Source organism: Pleurodeles waltl, chromosome 10, assembly GCF_031143425.1.
Source record: "Pleurodeles waltl isolate 20211129_DDA chromosome 10, aPleWal1.hap1.20221129, whole genome shotgun sequence".
Taxonomy (NCBI): domain Eukaryota; kingdom Metazoa; phylum Chordata; class Amphibia; order Caudata; family Salamandridae; genus Pleurodeles; species Pleurodeles waltl.
The window spans coordinates 805,574,026-805,596,500 of NC_090449.1; the positions used below are offsets into that span (position 1 = coordinate 805,574,026).

The 22,475-nt window shown below is 43.4% G+C and overlaps 1 protein-coding gene across 1 annotated transcript in view; it reads right to left on the minus strand.

Annotated features, from left to right (window-relative positions):
* Positions 1 to 14,895, minus strand: part of DNAH11 (dynein axonemal heavy chain 11) — a 2,866,633-nt gene extending 2,851,738 nt beyond the window's left edge. The window contains exon 1 of the mRNA XM_069211469.1: positions 14,266 to 14,895. Coding sequence (XP_069067570.1) covers positions 14,266 to 14,493 — 228 coding nt within the window. The 5' untranslated portion in view covers positions 14,494 to 14,895. The remainder of the gene's footprint in view (positions 1 to 14,265) is intronic.
* Positions 14,896 to 22,475: the final 7,580 nt, after the last annotated feature.

The following is a 22,475-nucleotide window of genomic DNA, read 5'->3' on the forward strand; positions in this document are numbered from 1 at the left end:
AAAAAGTGTGGTTATTCATGACTGAAAGGTCATGGTACATGACAATTACTGACTATTGATTATTACAGTTATGGATTATTGATATTGTGTTTTGGTTATTGATTTGCATGTACTGGAGTTATGATAAGAACATCTAAGTTGCGAGTCAAAAGTTTCATCGACCTATTCGCATCCCCTTGTAAGTTTACTTATTATGGTCAGACGTGCACACACCAGTTAGGACCTTGAATATCCAGCACAGGAATGTTTGTTTAATAGCTGAAATGGTGAGTAAGGACAGATAGAGTATCCATTATATAATTTCAGTGAGGAACAGCAGCTACTGACAACACTGTGGTCACTTTTAAAACAGTACACTATAGTAGGGATGTGTAACGGTATGGTGCCTTCAAAATATTGCAAAATCGAACAAGGAACCTCATAATAGCAGGCCCAGTCTATGCACACATAGGCCCTCATTATGACATCGGTGGTAAAAACCGCCTACCGCCGCACGCCAAAAGACCTTCGCCATGGTTACCAGCCGTCTGCCATATTATGACTACAGCAGGATTTCTGTCACAAGAATGGCGGAAATCCGGGTGTGGCCATGCCCGCAGATAGCGGTAAGGTGGCGCTGCTGCCAGCAGCAGCGCCACGCCAGTAGACTGCCGCCAGCTGTATTATGACCAATAATACGGCCTGGCGGTGTTCTGCTGACAGGCACTGCTCCCCCTTCCTGTCCCCTGACAGAGGATCCCCTGAACATAGGTAAGTCGGGTCTCTGACAGGGGAGGGGGGTGTTGTGTGTGTGTGTGGGGGGGGGGGGGGTGTGAATGTTTGTGTGCGCGTGGCTGCAGGTGTGTGTTGCATGCTGTATGCACGTATGGAAGTGTGAGTGCGTGCATGTTGTGTTATGTGAATGTGTGTTTGCGTGTATGTCTGCAAATGTGTGTGTGAATGGATGTATGCATACATGAAACATGTGGGAACGGGTGTGTGTGTGTGTGTGTGTGCAGGGGGCATGAATGTAGGGGGTGGTTAGAGGGCTTTGGAGAGGTAGGGAGGTGGGGGGGTAACTGGAGATGGAGGGGGGAGGAGACTACTATCAGTGACACGAAGGAATTCCCTGTCACTGATAGTGCATACCATCATGGTTTTTGTGGCATTACGATCTCCACGGAAACCACAGTGGTAGGCGGGGTGATAATCCTGCAGGCGGAACAATGACAGCCGCTGGGCTGGAGATGGATTTCTCCAGCCCAGTGGCTGTTACCGCCGTGGGGGTCGGAGTGGTACATTGGCAGGTTGGCTGCAGCCAACCCGCCAATGTCATAACATGGCGCTAAGTACAGCCAGCCTGTTGGCAGTAGTTACCACATTGACGCCGACCACCGGGGTCGTAATTACCCCTATAATATTGTACTGTAGGATATGGACTCAGAAAATGCCTTACAGTATTTCATTTTAGTTGTCTGTTGAACTAAGGGTGTTATATTCGATTATTCAAATCATAAATTGTGGCAGGTCATTGTTTTAACCTGTCAATGTGTAGAATAATATGGTAGAATAGGCTGGCTCACAGGATGCCCTTTTCTAGATAGTACATAGATTTACTGGGATCTCTGGAATGAAAAGACACAACTTCACTCAAACTTATGTTCTAAAAAAGGGTCACTAAAAGCGGAGATCATAAAAAATACCAGAATCACTAAAAACTAAGCTAAATGCTCAACTAAATGCTACCGTTGTTACTTATATCACTCAAAAATTCTAAAGAGCACTGTTCCGCTATTTCTTAGATTCATTTACTCAGAGCTTGGTTAATGATAACACCCCGAATTACTCAATTACGAACGCACGTTCTCTTCATGATACCAAGAGGCACATGGTCTGTTTTTAAAAACATCTAGACTTCCTTTATGTAGAAATTAAATTCCTTTTATGTGCCTTCCCACATTTTAGTCCATAGCTTGCCTTGGTTCACAGCGCGATTAGTTGCGCTCATGTATGAGATGATTCTCCATCATATTGTTTTGATTAATTATTGTATTACTTTTGTAAAGCTCAACATTCCGATGACATGGGAGTTCATTTTTGTGTAAAGAGGAAACATGGAAAGTGTTTCGAGCAGTAGTAAGGTTGAGATCAAAAAGGTTCGAATGTGCTGTTCTTTCAACTAGCATGGGGCTGCCAGACAGGACAGACAGTAAACCTTGATAGGCAAGAGTTATACATAGGTTTGGTGGGTTACTGGCTGGACTTGTGCCCTTCAAGAGCCAGAGATGAGGGATTACACAGTGATCTAAAAAGAATCACAAGGTTAGGAGAATATTTCTAGTGTTGAGGATCGGATATGCAATATGCTGCTTGGTAAAGAGGAGCCTTGAGACCTTTAGAGAACATATTAATCTCACCTCTATTTCTCAGATGAGCAAGGATGGAATTATAAGGTGGTAAACACTGGCTTTGAAGTGGTTTTCTATCAAATACTACTTACGTTTTGGGACAGATGACTACTAGGTGCCAAGAAGCCGATTACAAAATGGGCTTGCTTTTGTAGTACATTGCTGCAGTTACATGATATTGTTCCACAAAGTGTTTTAAGTGCAGTATAGCAACAACTTTTAGTCTGGAGAGCTCATAATATTAAGCTTGCTGTTCCTAAATTGCAAAGAAAAAAAAGTGTCATTATAGGAATATTTATGGATATGTAATGTATTGGCCTTGGATGGATGAAAGTCTGAAGTGGCATTACCGTGATTCAGACTCGTCATCTGTAGATCACACACAAGTGCTCGAATTGCAATATCACTTATTCATTTGTAAGACAACAGGCAACTTGTAAACATTTAATACCTGTGTGACTGAGTGTCTTCGTTTGTAGACCTTTACCTATGTAAATATGAACTTGGCAATTACAGTTTGTTTAATTTGATATGCTCTTGTTCCCAAGAACGTTGTGCTTTACAGAGTGCTCTAGTTATCTACATTATCATGGAGGACAGAAGAGTTGTCTCAATCAGCAGGGGAGCACCAATTCATATTGTATGTGATATATACATGCACCCTTTACAACATCGCAAAGACACAGAATTACAATACCAGTCACAACTGACATTGAGCTGAACAGTCATAGGAGGCCAGATTCACAAAGGGAATATGTGCAGTGCAATGCTTTGAATGGGGCAGCAGGTAGCCTCAGGCTTTGCGCTGTGAACAATTTGCTAATTCTTGTATGTGGAAAGGGATTTGCACAATCAGACAAATACCTCCTGACCTTTTAAAATAAATAGGGTAGGCTTAGGCTTGGATTATCACTGCGTACAATAGCAAATTCAGGGACAGAAGCAAGCAAGAGACAAAAGGCCTCAATCTTAATATTCAAATTTGCAACATCATGGTAGAGCAATCAGAGTACCATAAAGTAACAAGTAGCGCAATGCCTCAACAAGTGGGGTATTATGATAGGAAGATTGGGAGAATCATGATGTGGTCCTTGAGGCTTCTGCTTACTCCTACAATGCCAATAGTCTGGAGAGGCAGAGGATAAGCGGTCAGAAATTGACCACTTACAATCTGTAAATGTTTAATACCGGACACTGGTAGTTTGTCACCCTTCTCTGCTTTGCAACCACAGAAGATCATACATGAGAATTGCTAATGGCATAACATGCATTTCTAAAGCAGACACCTACTACATGGGACATATTGGAGCTGAATAACGATGTTTATTGTTACTCAACAGTATTTTCTTTTTAAATCAGCTTTAGGAGGATGAAATGCTGAGAGCACCCATCGAGGTTCAAACGTGTGACCATGAGGTCAAATACAGACAGACTCCTTCAGTGGATGTATTAGTTCAATTAGCCACCAGATCTGGCTTTGGATTCAGTGCAGGTATTGCATGTGCAAAATATTTGTATAAATCTGACTCTACACAGCATAACATATGGGGTCTCATTCCAAGTCTAGTAGAAAAAGTCAAATTAGGTGCAAATGTATGTTTGTGCATGATTTGACATTCCGAGCCTTAAGTAAACAGAACTAGGACCCAACGAATTTTCACAATGCAAACTTCACCAGGTAATTTTTGATGACACTTGCTTAAGGAAAACGTTCTGCTGCTCATCAAAGGAAAATATGGAATTTTGCAGAAGGTGTGGCCAGCCAACATGGCCGGGTGGATATGATCCACGGAGGCTCCGATTACTTCCCAACAAAGTAATTGGTTTCTGATGTCATCCACTGCCATAGCCGTCGTATTTGATGCAAAGGGAACAGCAGGACAATAGAGCGGCCATTACAGCAGTCTCACTGAGCCTGGGAAGCTAGATATGCCACTGGTGAGGTTTGCAGCTGCAGTGGCCCAGAACAAAATGATAGGTTCATCAGTGCTCTCAGACTGAGCAGCTTGTAGTCGAGAGCTTGGAGGACTAGAGGTGTGGATGGCCCAGACTTGTTTACACTGCAGAGCTGGGACTCTAGCAGGGGCCCCATGGGGATGAGACACAGCAGGGGCCTTCCCATCTAGTTATGTCAGCCAGGCTGAGGAGCGGCCAGAGTGAGGCAGTGAAGCCTTTCTGAATGGGAAACGAACTAAGGAATACCTGCCTGCAGGTGAGCGTCAGACACATACCGGGTTGATTCTCTGTGGGGAGCATGGCTGCGGGGACTAGCCTTGGCATGGGGTCACAGAGGAAAGACACTTTGAACTATTTTCAAGATGCCTGACCCTAGGATGGTGCCCATAGGTGCATCTGAACTGGGCCGACCAGGGTGATAAGCTTGATGCGGAAACGAGGTGAACCAAAGACCTCCTCTTTCATGATCCCTAGCTGCCCCAAAGAGGAAATGATCACCTGCAGACATGCTACTGCTGTTTCCTGAATACGCCCCACAGCGAGGGTCTGAGAACCAGTTTAGAGGTGTGGGGTTTGACCCCCCCTCCCCAGCCCCCACAAGGAGGAAGCAATTCCACTGAGACACACTGAATGATCCATTGTCCGATACAGAAACACGACGGGTGAAGTTGTTAACTGCATGTGTGCCCTTCCTGCTGTGGGCTTCGCCTGGTGTTACTGTGAGGGGTGTTGATTGTTCACTACAAACCATAAACACTTCAATCAGGGGTTCAGCAGGGCTAATAATCCTAGCCGTGATAGTGTGTTGCAAGCCTCTATATCACACAAGATGCCCCAGGTAAACAAAGTTTCAAGCTACTTCTCGCCAGCAGAGACTAGATTGAAAAGTATGGCACCGTCCTTGGGAGAGCCTAAGGCACAAATGAAAGAAGACCTCCTTTCTTCTTTATGGGAGTTTAAGAGTGAATTGAGGAAGGAACTTAAAGTGGACATTAAGGCATCCTTTGACTCCTTCATATCAGAAGTAAACGACCGCCTGATCTCCGTCCAGTATGATGTGAACTCAGTTGGTGCCCAAACCTTGGACTTTGATGCAAAACGTCAAGCGGTGGAAAGCCATATACAACCTACGACTGAGGGACTGAACCTACTCCAGTCAGCTACACACTGTTCTTCTCAAATATGAAGATTTGGAGAATCACTCACGTAAAGATAACATTTGAGTGAGAGGTTTAGACGAGGGCAGTGAGGGCACAGACCATGAGGTTTTTGTGACAGGCCTATTTTCCAACATTCTTGGCAGTGACAACCCAGAGGTACGACTGGAACGGGTGCACAGAGTAGGTCTCTGATCTCTCAGAGAGGGGAGGCAGCCCAGTGACATCTTAGCCAAGGTGAGCTTGTTCAACGTGAAGGAACTAAGGGCCAGATGTATGAAAATATTTTGCACTCGCAAACGGTAAAATCGTCCGTTTGCGAGTGCAAATTAGTGGTCTGCTCCCTGTACCAAGATGTTGCCCCGGCGTCTTTGGCTCACAGATTATTATTCTGTCTGATCACTGATGACCTGTGGCTTAAACATGTTAAATATAGATGGACTTACCCCTTTTGTATAGCATTTGAGATAAGTAACAAGCAACACCACTTCACAGACTTTACTGAAGTGGCGATGCTGTTGGGTATCACCGGAGGAGAGTCAGGGACTTTGGTAAACGGAGAGTGAGCACAAGGGTCATCTACAGTGCTTCGTGCCACCGCCAACTGCGCAAAAAGGAGGGAGGCACACTAGGAAATGAAGCGACGATGGAGCCACTAATGCTTACGTCACTCCAGTTGGAGAGACCTTAGCGACACTGCACCAGCACTGGAAGTCAGGTGTTCTAGCCCCTTGGAGCACAGACGTTTGAACATGGGGTGGAAGAGTACCTCACTGGGAAATGTGGAACCCCAGGCCTAGTAGAGGCTATCCCAATCCACTTTGAAGCACTCTTAAGCTGTAGTGATATGGACATTTGGCATTCTGCATCAGATACAAGATTAATGAATTCCTTTTGCGGGGTATCGAGGCGAGCATGGGTCCTGTACCTAAGAGAGCCTAAGTTAAGATGTCGAGATGTAGGATAGGAGAACTTCAAATCAATTATACATACAGGGGGTCATTCTGACCCCGGCGGTCATGGAGCGCCGGGGCCAGGGTTGGCGGGAGCACCGCAAACAAGCTGGCGGTGCCCCGCAGGGCATTCTGACCGCGGCGGTTCAGCCGCGGTCAGAAAGGGAAAACCGGCGGTCTCCCGCCGGTTTTCCGCTGCCCTGTAGAATCCTCCATGGCGGCGCAGCTCGCTGCGCCGCCATGGGGATTCTGACACCCCATACCGCCATCCTGTTCCTGGCGGCTCTGCCGCCAGGAACAGGATGGTGGTATGGGGTGTCGTGGGGCCCCTGGGGGCCCCTGCAGTGCCCATGCCAATGGCATGGGCACTGCAGGGGCCCCCGTAAGAGGGCCCCACTTTGTATTTCAGTGTCTGCTTTGCAGACACTGAAATACGCGACGGGTGCCACTGCACCCGTCGCACCTTCCCACTCCGCCGGCTCAATTCTGAGCCGGCGTCCTAGTGGGAAGGCTGTTTTGCACTAGGCTGGCGGGCGGCCTTTTGGCGGTCGCCCGCCAGCCCAGTGCAAAACCCAAAATACCCTCAGCGGTCTTGCGACCACGGAGCGGTATTTTGGAGGGGGGAACTCTGGCGGGCGGACTCCGCCGCCCGCCAGGGTGAGAATCACCCCCACAGTTCTGCGTCACTGTTATTCTTTTTTCCTGACCTAGGCATGAACAATGCTGTGATTCATTATGTGGGTGGACTGGTGGAGGGGGAAGGAGAAAGTGTGGTGGGGGACTGGTGGCCCCTCCTTGGGGCTTAATGGAGTTCCTAGGCATGTGGTTCAATGTTATCCATCCCTCCAATGGCTCTTTAAGCATTAATGTGGAATGTGATGAGACTGAATTCCCCCATTAAGCATACTCCGCTCTGGAATTTTCTTGGGGACCACCACTTTGACACTGTAGCTCTTCAGGAAATCCATCTTAAACGGGGGAGGACCAGAGACTACGCCACAGGGGCTATCCTCTCATATATAGATCATCAGCTACTATCAAACACAATAGGGTGGCCTTACTTTTTCACTCTTTGGTCCACTTCTAAATCACAGGCAATAGGTCCAATGGGGAATGAAGGCTCCTACTAGTTAAAGGCCTACTCATTGGTAAGAAGTGTATAATAGCTACATTAGATGCCCCTAATTCCAGCCAATCCTAGTTCCTTTAGGAATTCTTATCTTTACTAGGGGGCTTTGCAGGGGGCAACATACTGTTGCTGGGAGACTTTAACATAATTTAGTATACCTCCTTGGACACTACTCACTCCCATAGAGCACCAACATGTGTTTTTACAAAGACCGTTAATTCTGCTTTCCACCACTTAGGTCTTTTTGACGCTTGGAGAACACTACATCACACCACAAAAGACTACACCTTCTTCTCCCTTTGGCCCTATTCTAGGATCAACCACATCTTCCTCAGTCAACATTTATCTCAGGCCACCGTCTCAGTAACTATTCATAACATAGTTATTTCAGATCATGCTTCTCTAAAGGTTGTCTTAGATGGGCCAGCCTTGCAATCTACATTTCACAGATGTTTTTTTCCCCCAAACGTGCTGACAAGAGATCGGTCAATCCAGGACAAACTTTGAAAAATGATCAAAGAATATTTCAGGTTGAATAAACCAGGGGACAACTCTTATTCAATGACTTGGGATGCCTTTAAGGCAGTTATCCGGGGCAAATGTATCTTGCTGGTAACCACACTAAACCAGCAAAAGACTAATGAGAGGCAGACAGAGAGTGAGCTTGCTTCGTTAGGGAGGACTCACAAGATTGCACCCTCCCTAACACTACACAGGAAAGGAAAGTCATTAAAAGGCAACTTGCAGGCCATCAATGTTAATAGGGCTGAAACTACACTCTTGGTTTGAGGAAAACTATGAAACTGGGAATAAAATAGTCCCACTACTAACTGGGCAATTTCGAATGAAACAGGCAAAGGAATACATCAGCCACATACGAGACAAGGCTGGTGTGATATACCATTCAGAGGCAGAGAAAACCAGACTATTCTGAGACTTTTATAAACATCTTTATACTACTGATCCCATGACTTCAGGCGAGCAGTCAGCCTACCCTGGCAAGGCAGAGCTGCCCAGAGTATCCAGGGAAGCTAATGGTACCCTAAATAGCTCCATTACGAGAGAAAAAGTGCAGAGAACTATTGACACTCTTACGCTGCGTAAATCTTCCGGTCCAGACAGCCTCAAAGCACACTTTAATAAGACCTTTAGCTCAGATTTAATCCCTTACCTGACTGACGTATTCAATCATTTGGTGGACTCACAGGTGATGGTTCCTGCTATGGGTGAAGCTTTAATCACAGTCCTTCCCAAACCAGGGAAAAATCCCCAATCATGTGCCTCTTATAGGCCTTTTGCCTATAACAATTTAGACACAAAACTGTACACTAAAATTCAGGCCAAAAGATTGGAGGATATCATGCCCGAGCTGATCCATCCGGACCAGTCCGGATTTATTAAAGGTTGCAAACCCACGATAACTTGAGATGTATAATCCACCTGATAGAAAAAGTAACTCAGAAACATACCTGCAGTCTTGTTGGTGCCTGACGTCGAGAAAGCCTTCGACCAAGTGGATTGGTCGTTCTTAGTGGGCACGCTATGGGGTGGTTCAGGTTTTGCGATGCTGACATCACCATGATAATGAGTAACTATTCCTGTCCCAGCTCTCGGGTGATTATCAATGGTACAGCTTCTGACTTTTTCAACTTGATGAGGGGGACAAAGCAGGGGTGCCCTGCCTCCCCCCTTACTTTTTTGCTCACAGTATTGAGCCTCTGGTGGGCAGAATATGTGCTAACCTTGAAATACACAGGATCAGCTTTGGTTCTGATGCACGTAAGCTCTCCTTATTTGAGGACGATGTCCTACTGGCATTCACTGTTCCCCACCATCTCATTGCTGATTCTTCAGGTGGAACTTAAGGCCTACCAATCGGTGTCCAGCTTCTGTGTCAACCTTCAAAAATCATACTTGCTCAATTTAACAATCCCTTTGCTGGGAATGGGGGAGTTGGCCTCTACTTTTCACTTCCAATGAGTTAAAAAGGAGATTACTTATTTAGGTATAAAGAATACCCCTAAAATCTTCAACTTTTACAAAGCAAATTACCACCCTGCCCTACTTAGACGCCTGCAGACAGACTTTAAATGCTGGGCCCTGTTATACCTTACCTGGATTGGGTGTATTAACGCAATTAAAATGACGCTGCTCCCACGCATATTTTATCTATTTTAAAGCCTCCCATTTGAAGTGCCTAGAAATCTTTTCAATTGTCACGTGCTTCACATGGCAAGGACGTAGGGCACAATTCCCTTCCAAAATGTTAACCCATCCTAAAGACGTGGGAGGGTCTGGTGCTACCAGACTTTCCTATGTACCATAGAGTGATGCAATTGCAACTTATGTTGGAGTGGTCCCTTACGGCCTCAGACAAACACTGGCTGCACACAGACTGAGCGACTAGGGGCTGCACAATAAGGGACATCCTATGGGAAGCAAAAATAGATCACCCAAGGAACACCTATTTAAGCACCCCTATGGCCACTACATTAAAAGTTCAGGATGCAGTAACAAAAGCCCTTAAGTTGACAATTTTTCCTTCACCACACACTCCCATTCATTATAATGCGGCCTTCCCAACACAACATACAGGACCCTTTGACAAATGGAGAGAGTGAGGTTGCTTAATGATTTCTGACATTTCCTGGTGACAACATAAGGACATTTGAGAACTGTTGCTGTGACTTTACCCTGCAACCCTCAGAATTATTTCACTACACTCAATTAAAACACTGGATGCTCCAGTCACAGGTATAAATAGCAGCTACTAGGGAGTTGCTCCCCAGTGAACAATTTGTACGTGGTGACAGGACGATGTGGGGTTTTATCTCCACTTTATATGCATTACTGCTGTCAGTCTGACATTCACCCCCGACATGTTATGCCCCTTTTTGAGAACAGACTCTAGGTAGAACCATAAACGATTGGCAATGGCGTACACTTTACCGGGATATCACTAGGTTTAATAGTTCTATGGGTCCGAGGGAGGCACATTACAAACATCTTTATGATTGGTATCAATATCCAGCAAAACTTCAGAGGATTTTCCCAAACGCAGCTGATGTCTGCTGGAGGGGATGTGGAATGCTGGGTGACTTGACACATATGGTGGCACTACCCAACCATATGCCCATAATGGAAAGAAATACTGTCCCACCTCAAGGGAATCCTGGGCTATCCCATTCCGATCAATCCAGACTGTGCTCAGTTGGATCTTTGGGACCCCTCTTTAAAACACCAAACATTGGGAAACCACTCTATTCTATGCCGGGGGCAGCCAAGATGATGCTGGCCGCAGTGTGCAAGAAGACGAAGCTCCATCCATGTCTCAGTGGTATGCTCGACTCTGGCAAGTCCTTTCCATGGAACGCATGGCTGGAATTTTGACTGACAGAGGAAGGGATTTGACCACATTTGGGAGCCATGGCACGGTTTCTCTCTACCCTCCTGCTATCCCCGCACATGTGCATTCCATCTCTTCCAATGTATACCACACCCGAGCCCTCCCTCCTGTATCAGTTAATCTGTCTGTCATTATAAACTCCTTTCAGCCCAGGAGGGAGTGTGCAGTAGTCTGTATCTTCCAATCACTATTTATCTCAGCTTTATTGGTCAAATAGTTTCTTCTTTTTCCCCTTTGTTGTTCATATCATTGGTTTCCCTCTTAAGATATCTTAGATAAAAGAGTGGCGTTTCGTGTAACCACTCAGGCACATTAATTGATGACCACGCACTCGTCATGCTTATGTATCTCTTCAATGGGTAAGCCATGTGTTTGAAATTCTGTACCAGTTTGTAGCATCTACTTGCTGCTGGATTATAGTAAATCGTTGCTGTGATGTCATAAATTATGCCACCTAAAAATTAAATAAAAAAAGTTTGATGAAAGAAAAGAAAATATGGAATTTTACAATGCGAAAAAAATTAAAAAGCTCATATATTCTCACTCTCCAAGCTCCGATACTCAAAATGGAAGGAAAGTCACCTAAGGAAAAAAAAAAAAAAGTGTGATAATGTTTTTTCACTTCGGATATTTCCAAGCAACTGGGAATGAGGACCATTGTGTATATCATTAATACAATGAACATTTGTTATTCTGTAATAGTTTCGCTTAACCACTGAAAAGGAAAGGCCTGTGAAACAGCATTAAAAAAAAACAGTTTGTTTTAACCTTGTGTGAATCACACGGACTACACATATGTATCTGGGTTTGCTCCGTTTCCATTAAAAATCTTTGTTCCCATCACATATCAGTATTGTGAAGTGATATGCCTCACTTGTACTTCCTATGAAGGCCGTATTTTATGTCGTTATACTCAAAATGAATCTTATAAAGGGAATAAGTAGATTTTTTTACATTTGTGTTTCAAGAAACGTCTAACTTAACCTTCTCCTTTCATCCTCCCTCATGTCCTAGCTGGATTTCCTTAGGTTGCACAAACCTATGAACAGATCTGTAAACACAGATCTGCATAATAAATAATAATAATAGCAATAGTCGGTCTGTATTTAGGTTTAACTACACCTAACAATTGACCCTACATTATAAATCTTTCATCGTTAGGTGCTGTCAGACAATACTTCAAAAGTCTGCCAGTCCAATTGCATGAATTGAGGGGGTCCTGCAGCATCTTCTACACCCCTAATTCCAGCGCCACTGACATTCCCATCCAAAAGAGCATTTCTCTTTACAATTTTAGTCACAGAGAGCAATTTAGCAGTGTCTAAGGTGCAACAAACACATACTACAGTTATTCATCTGCATCAGACACCAGTCAACTCTTAACTGCGGCAGAGATCATACCTTAAATTAACACTTTCAGTGCTCAAATGGCCATTACTCCGAGTCAGGTGGAGTAAAAACTACTACATGGAAATTTGGTCTGCTTTATTCATGTTGGTAGGTTTAGCCCCTTCATTTTGGTCTAGGGGTGGTAGAACAAGACCTGTTTTTTTCTAGCCATTACTTCAGTCAAAAGAATCACAAGGCTTTAGCTGCAGCCTTCACCAAGCCTAATGCAATGGAACATTTAAGCAGTGGAAATATCTTCCCCTTCCCTACTTTATCCCACCCTTCCCTCAACTCTCCCCTCCCCCCACCGCAAGGTCTCCACTAACATTTACCACCTGCTCAAAGTAGAAGGTAAATGTACGTTATAAATCCCATGAAATTGGGAAGTCCATGTGCTTTATGCCAGGAGGAACAAAATCCCACACTGATATTCCATTGGGTTTAACTCATAATGTGGTGGTAATACCACGTGTACATTTTGATACAAACACTGTCCTCCGGCACAGTCCAACTCGTTATCAGGGTCTTTGTGTAATCTGGCCAATTTGGTCTATGAAAGCATTTGCTGGGGCTTGGTAAACACACAATGTTTATTTTAGGAAAGATGGATGGATCTACAAAGGCAACATGAAACAGTGTAAATGAACTGCCCAATCAGAGTGGCAGGGTGTTGTGCAATGGGTGTATGTTTCCCTATACAGGTATTGGCAATGAGACAAGTGTTGAGAGCATGAAATGTAAACAAGGCTACCAAATTTAAGTTCCAGTCATACGGATTTCTTTAATAAAAGTAGGTTTCATATGTTTCCGACAGTTGTTTCCGTTAAAATTAAGGGCTACTACAACTCCCAGAATGCAGTAGGTTGTTAAAGGAAAACACACGGCTGGAAAATGGAGTTTCTGATGACACATTTAGAAACATCAGATGCGGGCTATGCAACAAACGTCATCGCAGAATGCCTGCTGTAGTAGCTGTTTGTCACATTACTTGTAGTTAAAGGTTATGTATTAGCATGTGACCACAAAACAAGCACTTATTGGGACCAACATTATCTCTAAGTTTTCGTTATTTCCAGAAGTCCCCATGTCGTGTGCCACCTTCAGCCGACCCGGCTTGAATTTTTGGTCTACAGTGGGTTGCATTCTAGTACTTTCATTTAGGTTTTTTTCCCCCATTAAAACAAGGGCTTGTGAGTCTTAGATTGCTTTTACACGGCAGGAGACCCAACCTGGAAGTTATGTAAATCGTACATAAATACTCAGCATAGGCATACATACTCCAAATCGAATTTGTTAACTTATTATCTCTGAGTGGACCTGTTTTGTGGTCTGGTGGGCCGGTTTTTCTGTTGATTTCCCTGATGTTACAACACACATTGCATTGCATGCAGCACGCACAAATGCATGCAGTCTTCCATACAATGGAAAATATCTATCCAGTTTTTTTTCACAAGGTCAAAACTGCCCCTATTTGGATATGTGGCACGCGTTTTTAGCTGTCTGAGTTGTTACTGGGGGCCCAAGCCTCTTTTCTATCCCAGTCCCAACCTTTTACAGACCTTCAACCTGTAAACCAAGAAGAGGTACAACCCTAATTTAGTCACCGAAAAGACTTTGTTTAGGTCCATCTAATATCACTAACACAGCAAAATATGTATTTTAGATATAGTGTGCTGCAGTTTTGTTTCAGGGCACATTTTACAAACCGTACAATTAAAACTGGGTGCTGGGGTCAACAAGAAAACATAAATCAGCATAAACGTATTCTGCGTATATGTTAGAGTTTAGCTAGTAAGCTTCCAATGTACGGCAAGGGATGAGCATTATGAAGACAGCTCCAGTGGTCCTCCGTTTAGTATGGTCTTTAAACAGAATCGGGAGCACTTACCTCGTGCACAGCAGTCAACCCTCCTTCAGGGGTGGAATTAAAAAACAAGAACGGAGGACCATCTTTTTCTAAAAAGTCTTGAAGAATTTTCTGATTGTTCTCATTTTGAATGTATTTACTCCATTTGTCTGTTTTGAGAGTATGTAGCAACTTGAGTCGTCTTTCTATGAATACTGTCCGTTTATTTTCTGAAAAGGACTCAGTCGCTGACTCTTCCTCTGCTTCCATGCTTGTTCTGACTTAAGAGGGTCTGCCGTAGGACAGAGGGGTGGAGGAGCAACTCCCAAACGCTGTTACTTAGCACATAATGTTTTCAATTAATGACTCGCAGCTGAAGTGCTTTTCTGCAAAGCTATCCTTGTACGTTCCGTTTTGTTGTCAAGTCGAAAAAAAACACGTTCTCACATTTGCTTTAAGTACGAGAGAAAATTAACTATTTCTGCAGGAATAGCTGCTTTGAGCCGTCAATCTGTTATTGATATCCCTCAGAGACTCCCCAGTCCAGCTCTGAACGCTGCAGCCTGGTGTTTGCAGAGCCATCACGCTTTATAGGCCCGCGTCGATCACAGCGGCGTCCTGTTTCCCAGGGGATTACAACGAACTCAGTGGTTGAGTCACAGAGCAGCACATGACCGCTCTTTCCTTTAGCACAATGGACCTTAGATCTATCTTTTCAGACCAGGGGCATCAGGCACAGTTCAGCAGATACAACTGCTGGTTTATGCTAAGTGTAGCTGTTGTATTTAGAGGGCGAGAACTGGCGGCGACACGCAGGTATGGCTGCCAATTTTCTTAGAGAACAATAACAGCTATTTGTTCCTGTTTTCAGGTTTTACAAGGGTCAGGAACTGGTATTCGAATAAGAACTTGTGTAACCTCGCCCTACTGTTTGTAAATATCGCAGTCTTTCGCTGTTTTTTTTTCAAAGTTATTTTATCAATAATATAGAAATCTCTAAAATATGTTCTAGAGTGCTTTCTTCCTGCATTTGCTGTTTGCAAATTTCTAAAGTGAAAAGCACCAGCTTTTGCTAAACGTCATAATTTATAGGTTTGGCTAGAAAGATCAGCTGCCATCAGATATTATGTGATCAACTAGAAATACCTTTAAGAAGTACTACCAGGAGAGGGGCCTTGGCTCCGCCCAAATGTTGGTAGACAGGAGTGCATGTTTTGACTGGGCATACCTTATGTGCTTCCACAGAAGAGAAAGTGCTTTCCCTCCATGCCAGAAAGAGTTGGGCTCCATGGCAGCAAGAGTTGGGCTTCATGAGCTTGAACTTTCAGGATCACACACAGCACTGTAATGCTATTAACGTTTCTTACACTCCTTGATAATGCTTTTCACAATAAATGTCAGGACTATGTTCTTTATCATAACATGTCATAAAAAACAGCTTGCCACTATAGTCAACTCAGCCCTCTTGTATCAAGTATAAACATTACCAAAGCCAAAAAGTACAATACAAGTATTCTTTAGTGGAAACACACAAATTCAGCCCAATCAAATCATGGCTCAGGGAAACCAACATGTGAGTGGAGCCCAAGTCCCTCTTTCAGCAGGACTCTGAAAGCTCATTTTGTTGATCACATAAAGTCAAGGACAGTTGCACTGTCAGGCCACGCCTAAAATCCATGTAGATTAGTGAAGCTCTGGGCTCTCAAACACAAAAGTGCATTTTGAAGTCTAGAATTAACGACCGCCATCCTCCCGTCTGTGCTGCTGTAAGAAATAAACCAACACATAACAATGAATATGTTAGAGTCAATAGACTTTTACATGTGGATTGTTATTACTCTATATTAAAGTCTACCAATAGGTATTTTGTCACCTGAAATCTCATAGATTAATTTAGTAAGGCAATGGTTTTGGTGTTAGTCATCTAGTACGACAAACAATTGATATAAAAGGTTTGCTTTGTCAGAATCCTTGTTAAGCTATTTTAGGAGAGGTAGTATTTTTCTTAGGACAACTGTAAGTTTGTATACCTTTCTAAGTTTATGACTGTGTGTTTGATGGTTGCCTTGTGGAAAAGTTTATGCTCAAAACAGCAGACTAAGGTTTAGGTAACAAGCTATGTATGTATGTTTGATGCACTAGAAGTGTTATCTCTAATCCAATAACTCTAGACCACTTATTTATGACACATTATAACAAAGGTAGGTGGTCTGACTAATCAATTGAAAATCACATGTTAAAGCCTGTAAACCTTTAAGATATTGTTGTTATCACATTGTGTTATAGGCCATAGTCAAGTACTTTGTTACATGTGATCTCAAAGATTGCTCCGGTACGCAAGGGTTTTGGCATTGACCATCCACTGACAAACCCTGGGGGGTTTCAATGTGGTGATGTCCTGTTGATAGGGGTGGTATAATAGTGTGCAAGCTATAGTTTCTCATATTAGTAATTTTGTACCTGAATGCATGATATTTGTCAGTTTATGTGCACTTGAATTGGCTGGTGTTAGGTAAAGTGTAAAGCCAATGTAAAAGGGTAAAGGCTTCATTGGTTCATTGGGAAACGTCAAGCAAAATTTCATAAGTTTGGACTGCTTATCATGACCATTATGACAAAGCCAGTAGGCCTGCCCTTCTCTTTGTGTTAAAGACAATAGGCTTTTAAGGATGGATTTTTATTACACTGTGCTAGTGCCTGTAGGCAGGTATTTTTTTACGTGGAATTTCACTGTTGGCAGTGGTAGACACGGGTTTTGATGTTGGTGATCCACCTGAACAAATAGTAGGGATAGAAAATATGCATAACAATAGCCCTTGTTACTGTCTCTTAGGAGAGATAGTATTGCATGTTGCCTACTATAATTTTGAATACATTTGTACTTTTATGACTGTTTGTCCGATGGTTGCCTTGGGGAAAGCTTGCAGTCAGTTCAATTGGCTTGGGTTGTTTATGGTGACAAGCCAATGATAAAAGCTATATGACTGATTGTGATGAAAAAATACAAAAAATGCAATAGGCATGATATATTGATTGTATGTCAAAGACAAGAAGGCTTTTAAGGGTGGATTGTTAGTACTTGGAATTCAAGCCTCCAGAGATTTTTTGTAACATGAAATCCAAGAGATGACATTAATAGGCAAAGGTTTTGGTTTTGGTTAACTCCTTAACAAACCATTAGTACAGACGATTTGCATTGTGAGAATCCTTGTTAAGCTCTATTATGAGAGATAGAAATTTGCTTTGTCATCTGTAATTTTGTATACTGTATATTTGCAATTTTATGATTGTATGTCTGATCTTAGCCTTTTAGGAAAGCTTACCCTCAGTACAGTAGGCTTGAGTTGGTGATGGTGACAAACCAATGATAAGAGCTATAGGTTACCATAGCAGATAAGTGTTTTGGCATTGGTCACCCACTCTGACAAATCATGGAGTAGAATCTCACCGTGAAGGTTCTTGTTGGGCCCTATTGAAACGGGTTGTATATTGTTTTGCCAAGGTTACGTTTGTTAATAATCATAATTTTATAAATGGCATGCCTGACGATTGTCAGCGTATGTGCAATTCAGTAGACCTGATTTGGATATAGTGTCAAGCCACTGGTAAAGTTAGATGTCTTATCGGTTCATTCGTAAAAGTTATGTCGGATTCGTTAGGTGTGATCAGTTTATAACTAAAAGTTATGGCATAGCACGTATCCTTACTTACTTATTGTAAAAAGCATTCCTTAAATGCAATAGGCTTTTAAGGGCAGATTGGTATTACACTATGCGAAAGCCTGTAGGCAGGTCTTCTACTACATGGAATCTCCCAGAGAACTGTAGTAGGCAAGGGTTTTGGTAATGGTGTCCACTATTGTGGATCCATTTTAGTTTGCTTGGGTATAGGAGTTTAGCTTAGCTTCAATTTGGAGGCCTGTGCCCTTTTACCTAGATTAACATGCTCTGGTTTATCATTAATTGTTTACATTTTAGTAGTACTTGCAGTTCTTGCACTTTATAAGAAATGATTTTAGTTTATAATCAGATGCCATTCTGTGAAAGCTCCATTATTAGTAATGTATGAATTGGATTCATCATGTCCCTTTGCTTCAAGTTAGATAAGAACAGAATGTGAAAAAGTAAGCATTTTGTTATGATATTGCCGATCCAAGTTTGCACACACACAATCTAACACTTAGGTACATACTCACATCAGGATGTCTGCATGAACAATAACATAGGCCTTATAAAAACCCTCTGTGAGACCAAGGTCATGACAGGGGGTTCCACCCAGGATATTCCATCCATACTGCATGTCACTTTACAGCAGATCTCAGTCTTTGTGTCTCTAGAACACCTGATTTGGAGACTGAAGGCCGACCTTGTTCTAAGGTAATGGTGGTTGGAGCACTTCTCATGGACAAGGCTTGGACAGATTAGGTTTAGCATACCTTGCTCCCTTTAGGGTAGGCAATACGCTTTAGAGAGGAACTTGTATATTCATGCTTATTTAAAAACGTTGGGATTGTTCATATTCACATCGCTTACTCACACAATCCTGAATTAGTTTATTGTCATTTTCCTAATCTTTGCAGCTCATGTATTTTATCATAGAATGCAGTCTTTTCAATAAATGGATTGAAAACTGTTTTGCATCTTCTTTCTTGCCTGTGTGTGTTTGTAAGAGACTCATATCTAACAAGAGAAAAGGGTATAACTTGTTGCACTGCAATTTCCCTGAGAAGATTTCAAAGTCAATGCGCTAGGCTGCCAGAAATCAACTTTACTGTTTGTGTTTTGGTGAGGTGCTGCTAGAAAGCCGGGTGGGTTGGTCTGACAGCTGCCAACTGTTGTGGAAATGACTCAGTCACGTACAATCATAGGTGCTGCGAACCCTAATCCAGCAGTCTTTTAGAAATACAAGGGTCCTTATGACACCACCTGCACAAACCACAGCAATAAACAATTTGCAATATGGTAATCTTTATTAGAGTCAATAAGATGGATTTTTCATTGTTCTGCTAATTCTGTTTTGTATATATTTGTATTTCTATTTGGTATACTGATGATTGCCTTGTGGGGAGGCCTATGAAACAAAATAGTAGGTTTGACCAGGTTATGGTGACAAGCCAATGATGAAAGTTATAGGTCTGATTGCTTACAGTGAAAAGTTATTAAAGAAGGAAGACTAGGTACAATAGGTTTTATTGAATCAAATGCATTCTATGTAAAACGGCATATAAAGATGATAAAGCATAATAAAAGCTAAGCAGTCACAAGGAAAGTGAAACATAGAAAAAGTCCCACCGTACTATCACAATAATGGTTGTAGAATCCCTACCTGGACTACTAATATTCGATAGAAGGGCATGGCAGTGTAAGCCACAATCTGCCCATCAGGCCACCCAGAAGGAACTTGTCCCACGTACCTGTGTTTGTAGGTAAAGAAGAGTTCTATTGGTCTACTAAGAGTCCTCCACATAGAAACAGAGGAGGTGTCAGGCCTCAGCAGAAACTGCAAGGACGATGTGCAGCATGCAATGGCAACTGGCTGGAATTCCCATCTATCAAGCAGGGTGGCAGTGAGGTGTTTTATAATAAAACATCTGGTGTTCTGAGGAAACTGCCCTGATGTGATAACACATACATATCTGTGAAGTCATGAAGAGAAAAGAATAACAGAATTCTGCAAGAACAACTGATAAAATATGAAAACATCTCCACTAAAATGAAGCTTTTGCAAAAATCATAATAAAAATAAAAATGCATGTATTGGAGTGAAAGCACAATCTGCGAGCCTAAGCTAAAATAACATGCTAGTGTAGTTGCAAAAGTAAACGTGTAATAGGGGTGCCCGCCCGGCAATGGGCTAGTCCTACTTCCTGACTTTAGGAAAAAAGCCTTTCTGTCCCCAATGAGTGCAGATAGGAAGTATATACCTCCACTCTTCCATCAGAAGGGGGGCCCGAAGGAGCATTAAATGCCAGGGATTTCTTTTTGAGGGGGACAGCTACCCTAGCAAAGGACTAGTGCTCTCCACTCACTCCATTCACAAAAGTCTTTCTACCCTTCCAGAGGTGGGTAGAATGTACGTACCTACAATCTGCACCAGAAGGGGTACACAAAACCCACTAGATGCCAAGAATTAATTTTTTAGAGTGGGGAGCGGCCCTTCCTGGCAATGGGCTAGCACCGTCTCATTTCCCTGGCCAGAAAAGCTTTGCCGCGTCCTGGGGTCAGATAGGAGGTATTTTCCTCCGGTCTGCCTGCCCCCAGGAAGGTGTGAAGCCCAATAGATACCAGGGAGACTTTTTTAAAATAAAAAACGTACCCCAACATATATTCTGTGTTTTCTGCCTTCATGGAACATAGAGGGGATTTACCCCAATTTCCCCTGCAAGGGAGAGGCAGAAAAGCTTGCTCAATGTCAAGAATATTTTTTATTAAATAATGGGGTGGTGTTTGGTTCATGCTGACATTCAGACCCACCCTCATCCCCGCAAGACTCAGACAGTCCGACTTCCACATTACGACCGTATCCGAAAGCACCACGGTCGGACTGCCGGCACTGCTACTTTTAGGCTGGCAGACGGCCAGGTTGTGCCGCCGGTCTTAATCCACCAGAGTAGCGCTGTAACAGTGCTGACTTGGTGTCCACCAGCGAAGGCTGGCGGAGACGCCATGCACTTGGATTGGCAGTGCAGGGGCCCACATGGACAGCCCAGTTGCACTTTTCACTGCTGGATTTACAGGCAGTGAAAAGAACGACGGGTGCTGTTGCACCCGGCACACCACAACATTGCCGTTGACTCGATTACGAGCCGGCACCAATGTTGAGGGTAATTTCCCATTGACCTAGCAGGAAACATGTAATAGGGCCAGTGGGCGGAAGACCGGAGTGGCGGTCTTCCGCCCCAAAAAGTTTGGTGGGAGGCCTCAGTCTTTTGCTCCTCTGGGCAATATTGCATCTCAGAAGGTATGGCAAGAGAGAGCAACAGTTACTTCAGTTGGGCATTGTCTTTACATAGGAGTCATATAAAAGAAGATAACTTCCAATGTCTTCCTACTTCCCATAATGAATTGCTGCACTGTTTGTGCTTGAGTCAGTCCCCACCCAGGGAACCACACCAAACCCAGATGTTTCTGAAAACTAGACACCAAGAGGAGTCTAGGTTAGTGTGCTTCACATGGATTCTCAAATTTTGCCTAAACTCAAACACTTTCTTTTCATGACACACACATATGGAATGCACAGGGATCCACAAGATTTCTACCACCCAGCTTTCCCCCATTGGCCTAATGAAAAAGCTACCCAGCTTGTGCGGATGGACCTAGGGTCCACAACATAAAAGGCCCCAAAATGCAAATTGTAGAAATCAGCAATACGGGTAGCTAAAGTATTAGGAGCGAGCTTGGCAGCCACCCAAGGAAATCTACTAAACACACACATTTATGAAAACTAGACACCCAGTGGAGTCCAGGGTGGTGCATGGATCTCATGACCTTTTCTTAACTACGATGTCCTACAAAACTCTAACTTTGTCTAAAATTAGGCATGTGCCTTGCATTTTGGTGACAAACTTCTGGAATAAGCAAGAAGTCACAAATTCTTACCACCCACAGGTCTCCCACGTGTCCCAGAAAAAACGTTATCCCACTTATGTGACTGAGACTAGAGCATACAACAGGAGCAAATCAAATCAGGCTCAGAAGGAGTCATGAGGACTTCTGTTGACACTGGTTTGATTCCATAGGTTTCCATCACAGAAATGTGAAGACAATTTGTGTATTTACCCAATATATCAGGTTTGTAAGGGCTTCTGGATAGGAAGACTTGGTGAGAGCCACACAAGTCACAGCACCTTAGACTCCCCGAGTGCCTAATTTTTAGAAATGTGCAGGTTTGGTAGATTTCCCTAGGTGCCCATGGAGCTAGGGCCCAAAATCCACAGCTAACAAAATTACAAAAAAGTGTGGGTTTTTAGTTGAAAAAGGTGATATGTCCAATGTTGTATACTGTGACCTTTCCTGATGTAGATACTAGGCCAGCCTTCGCACCCTGTGCTCCCTGGGTGTCTAGTTTTCAGAAGTGTGCAGGTTTGGTAGTTTTCCCTGGGTACCAGCTGAACAACAGCCCTAATTCTGCAGCCACTGACATTTCAGAAAGGGTTCGGTTTTTGGGTAGAAACATTTGATCTGTCATCTTTTCAATGTGGGCCTGTTAGACCTGACAGCCTTAGGGTAGTCACCCCTAACTTTTTGCCTGCC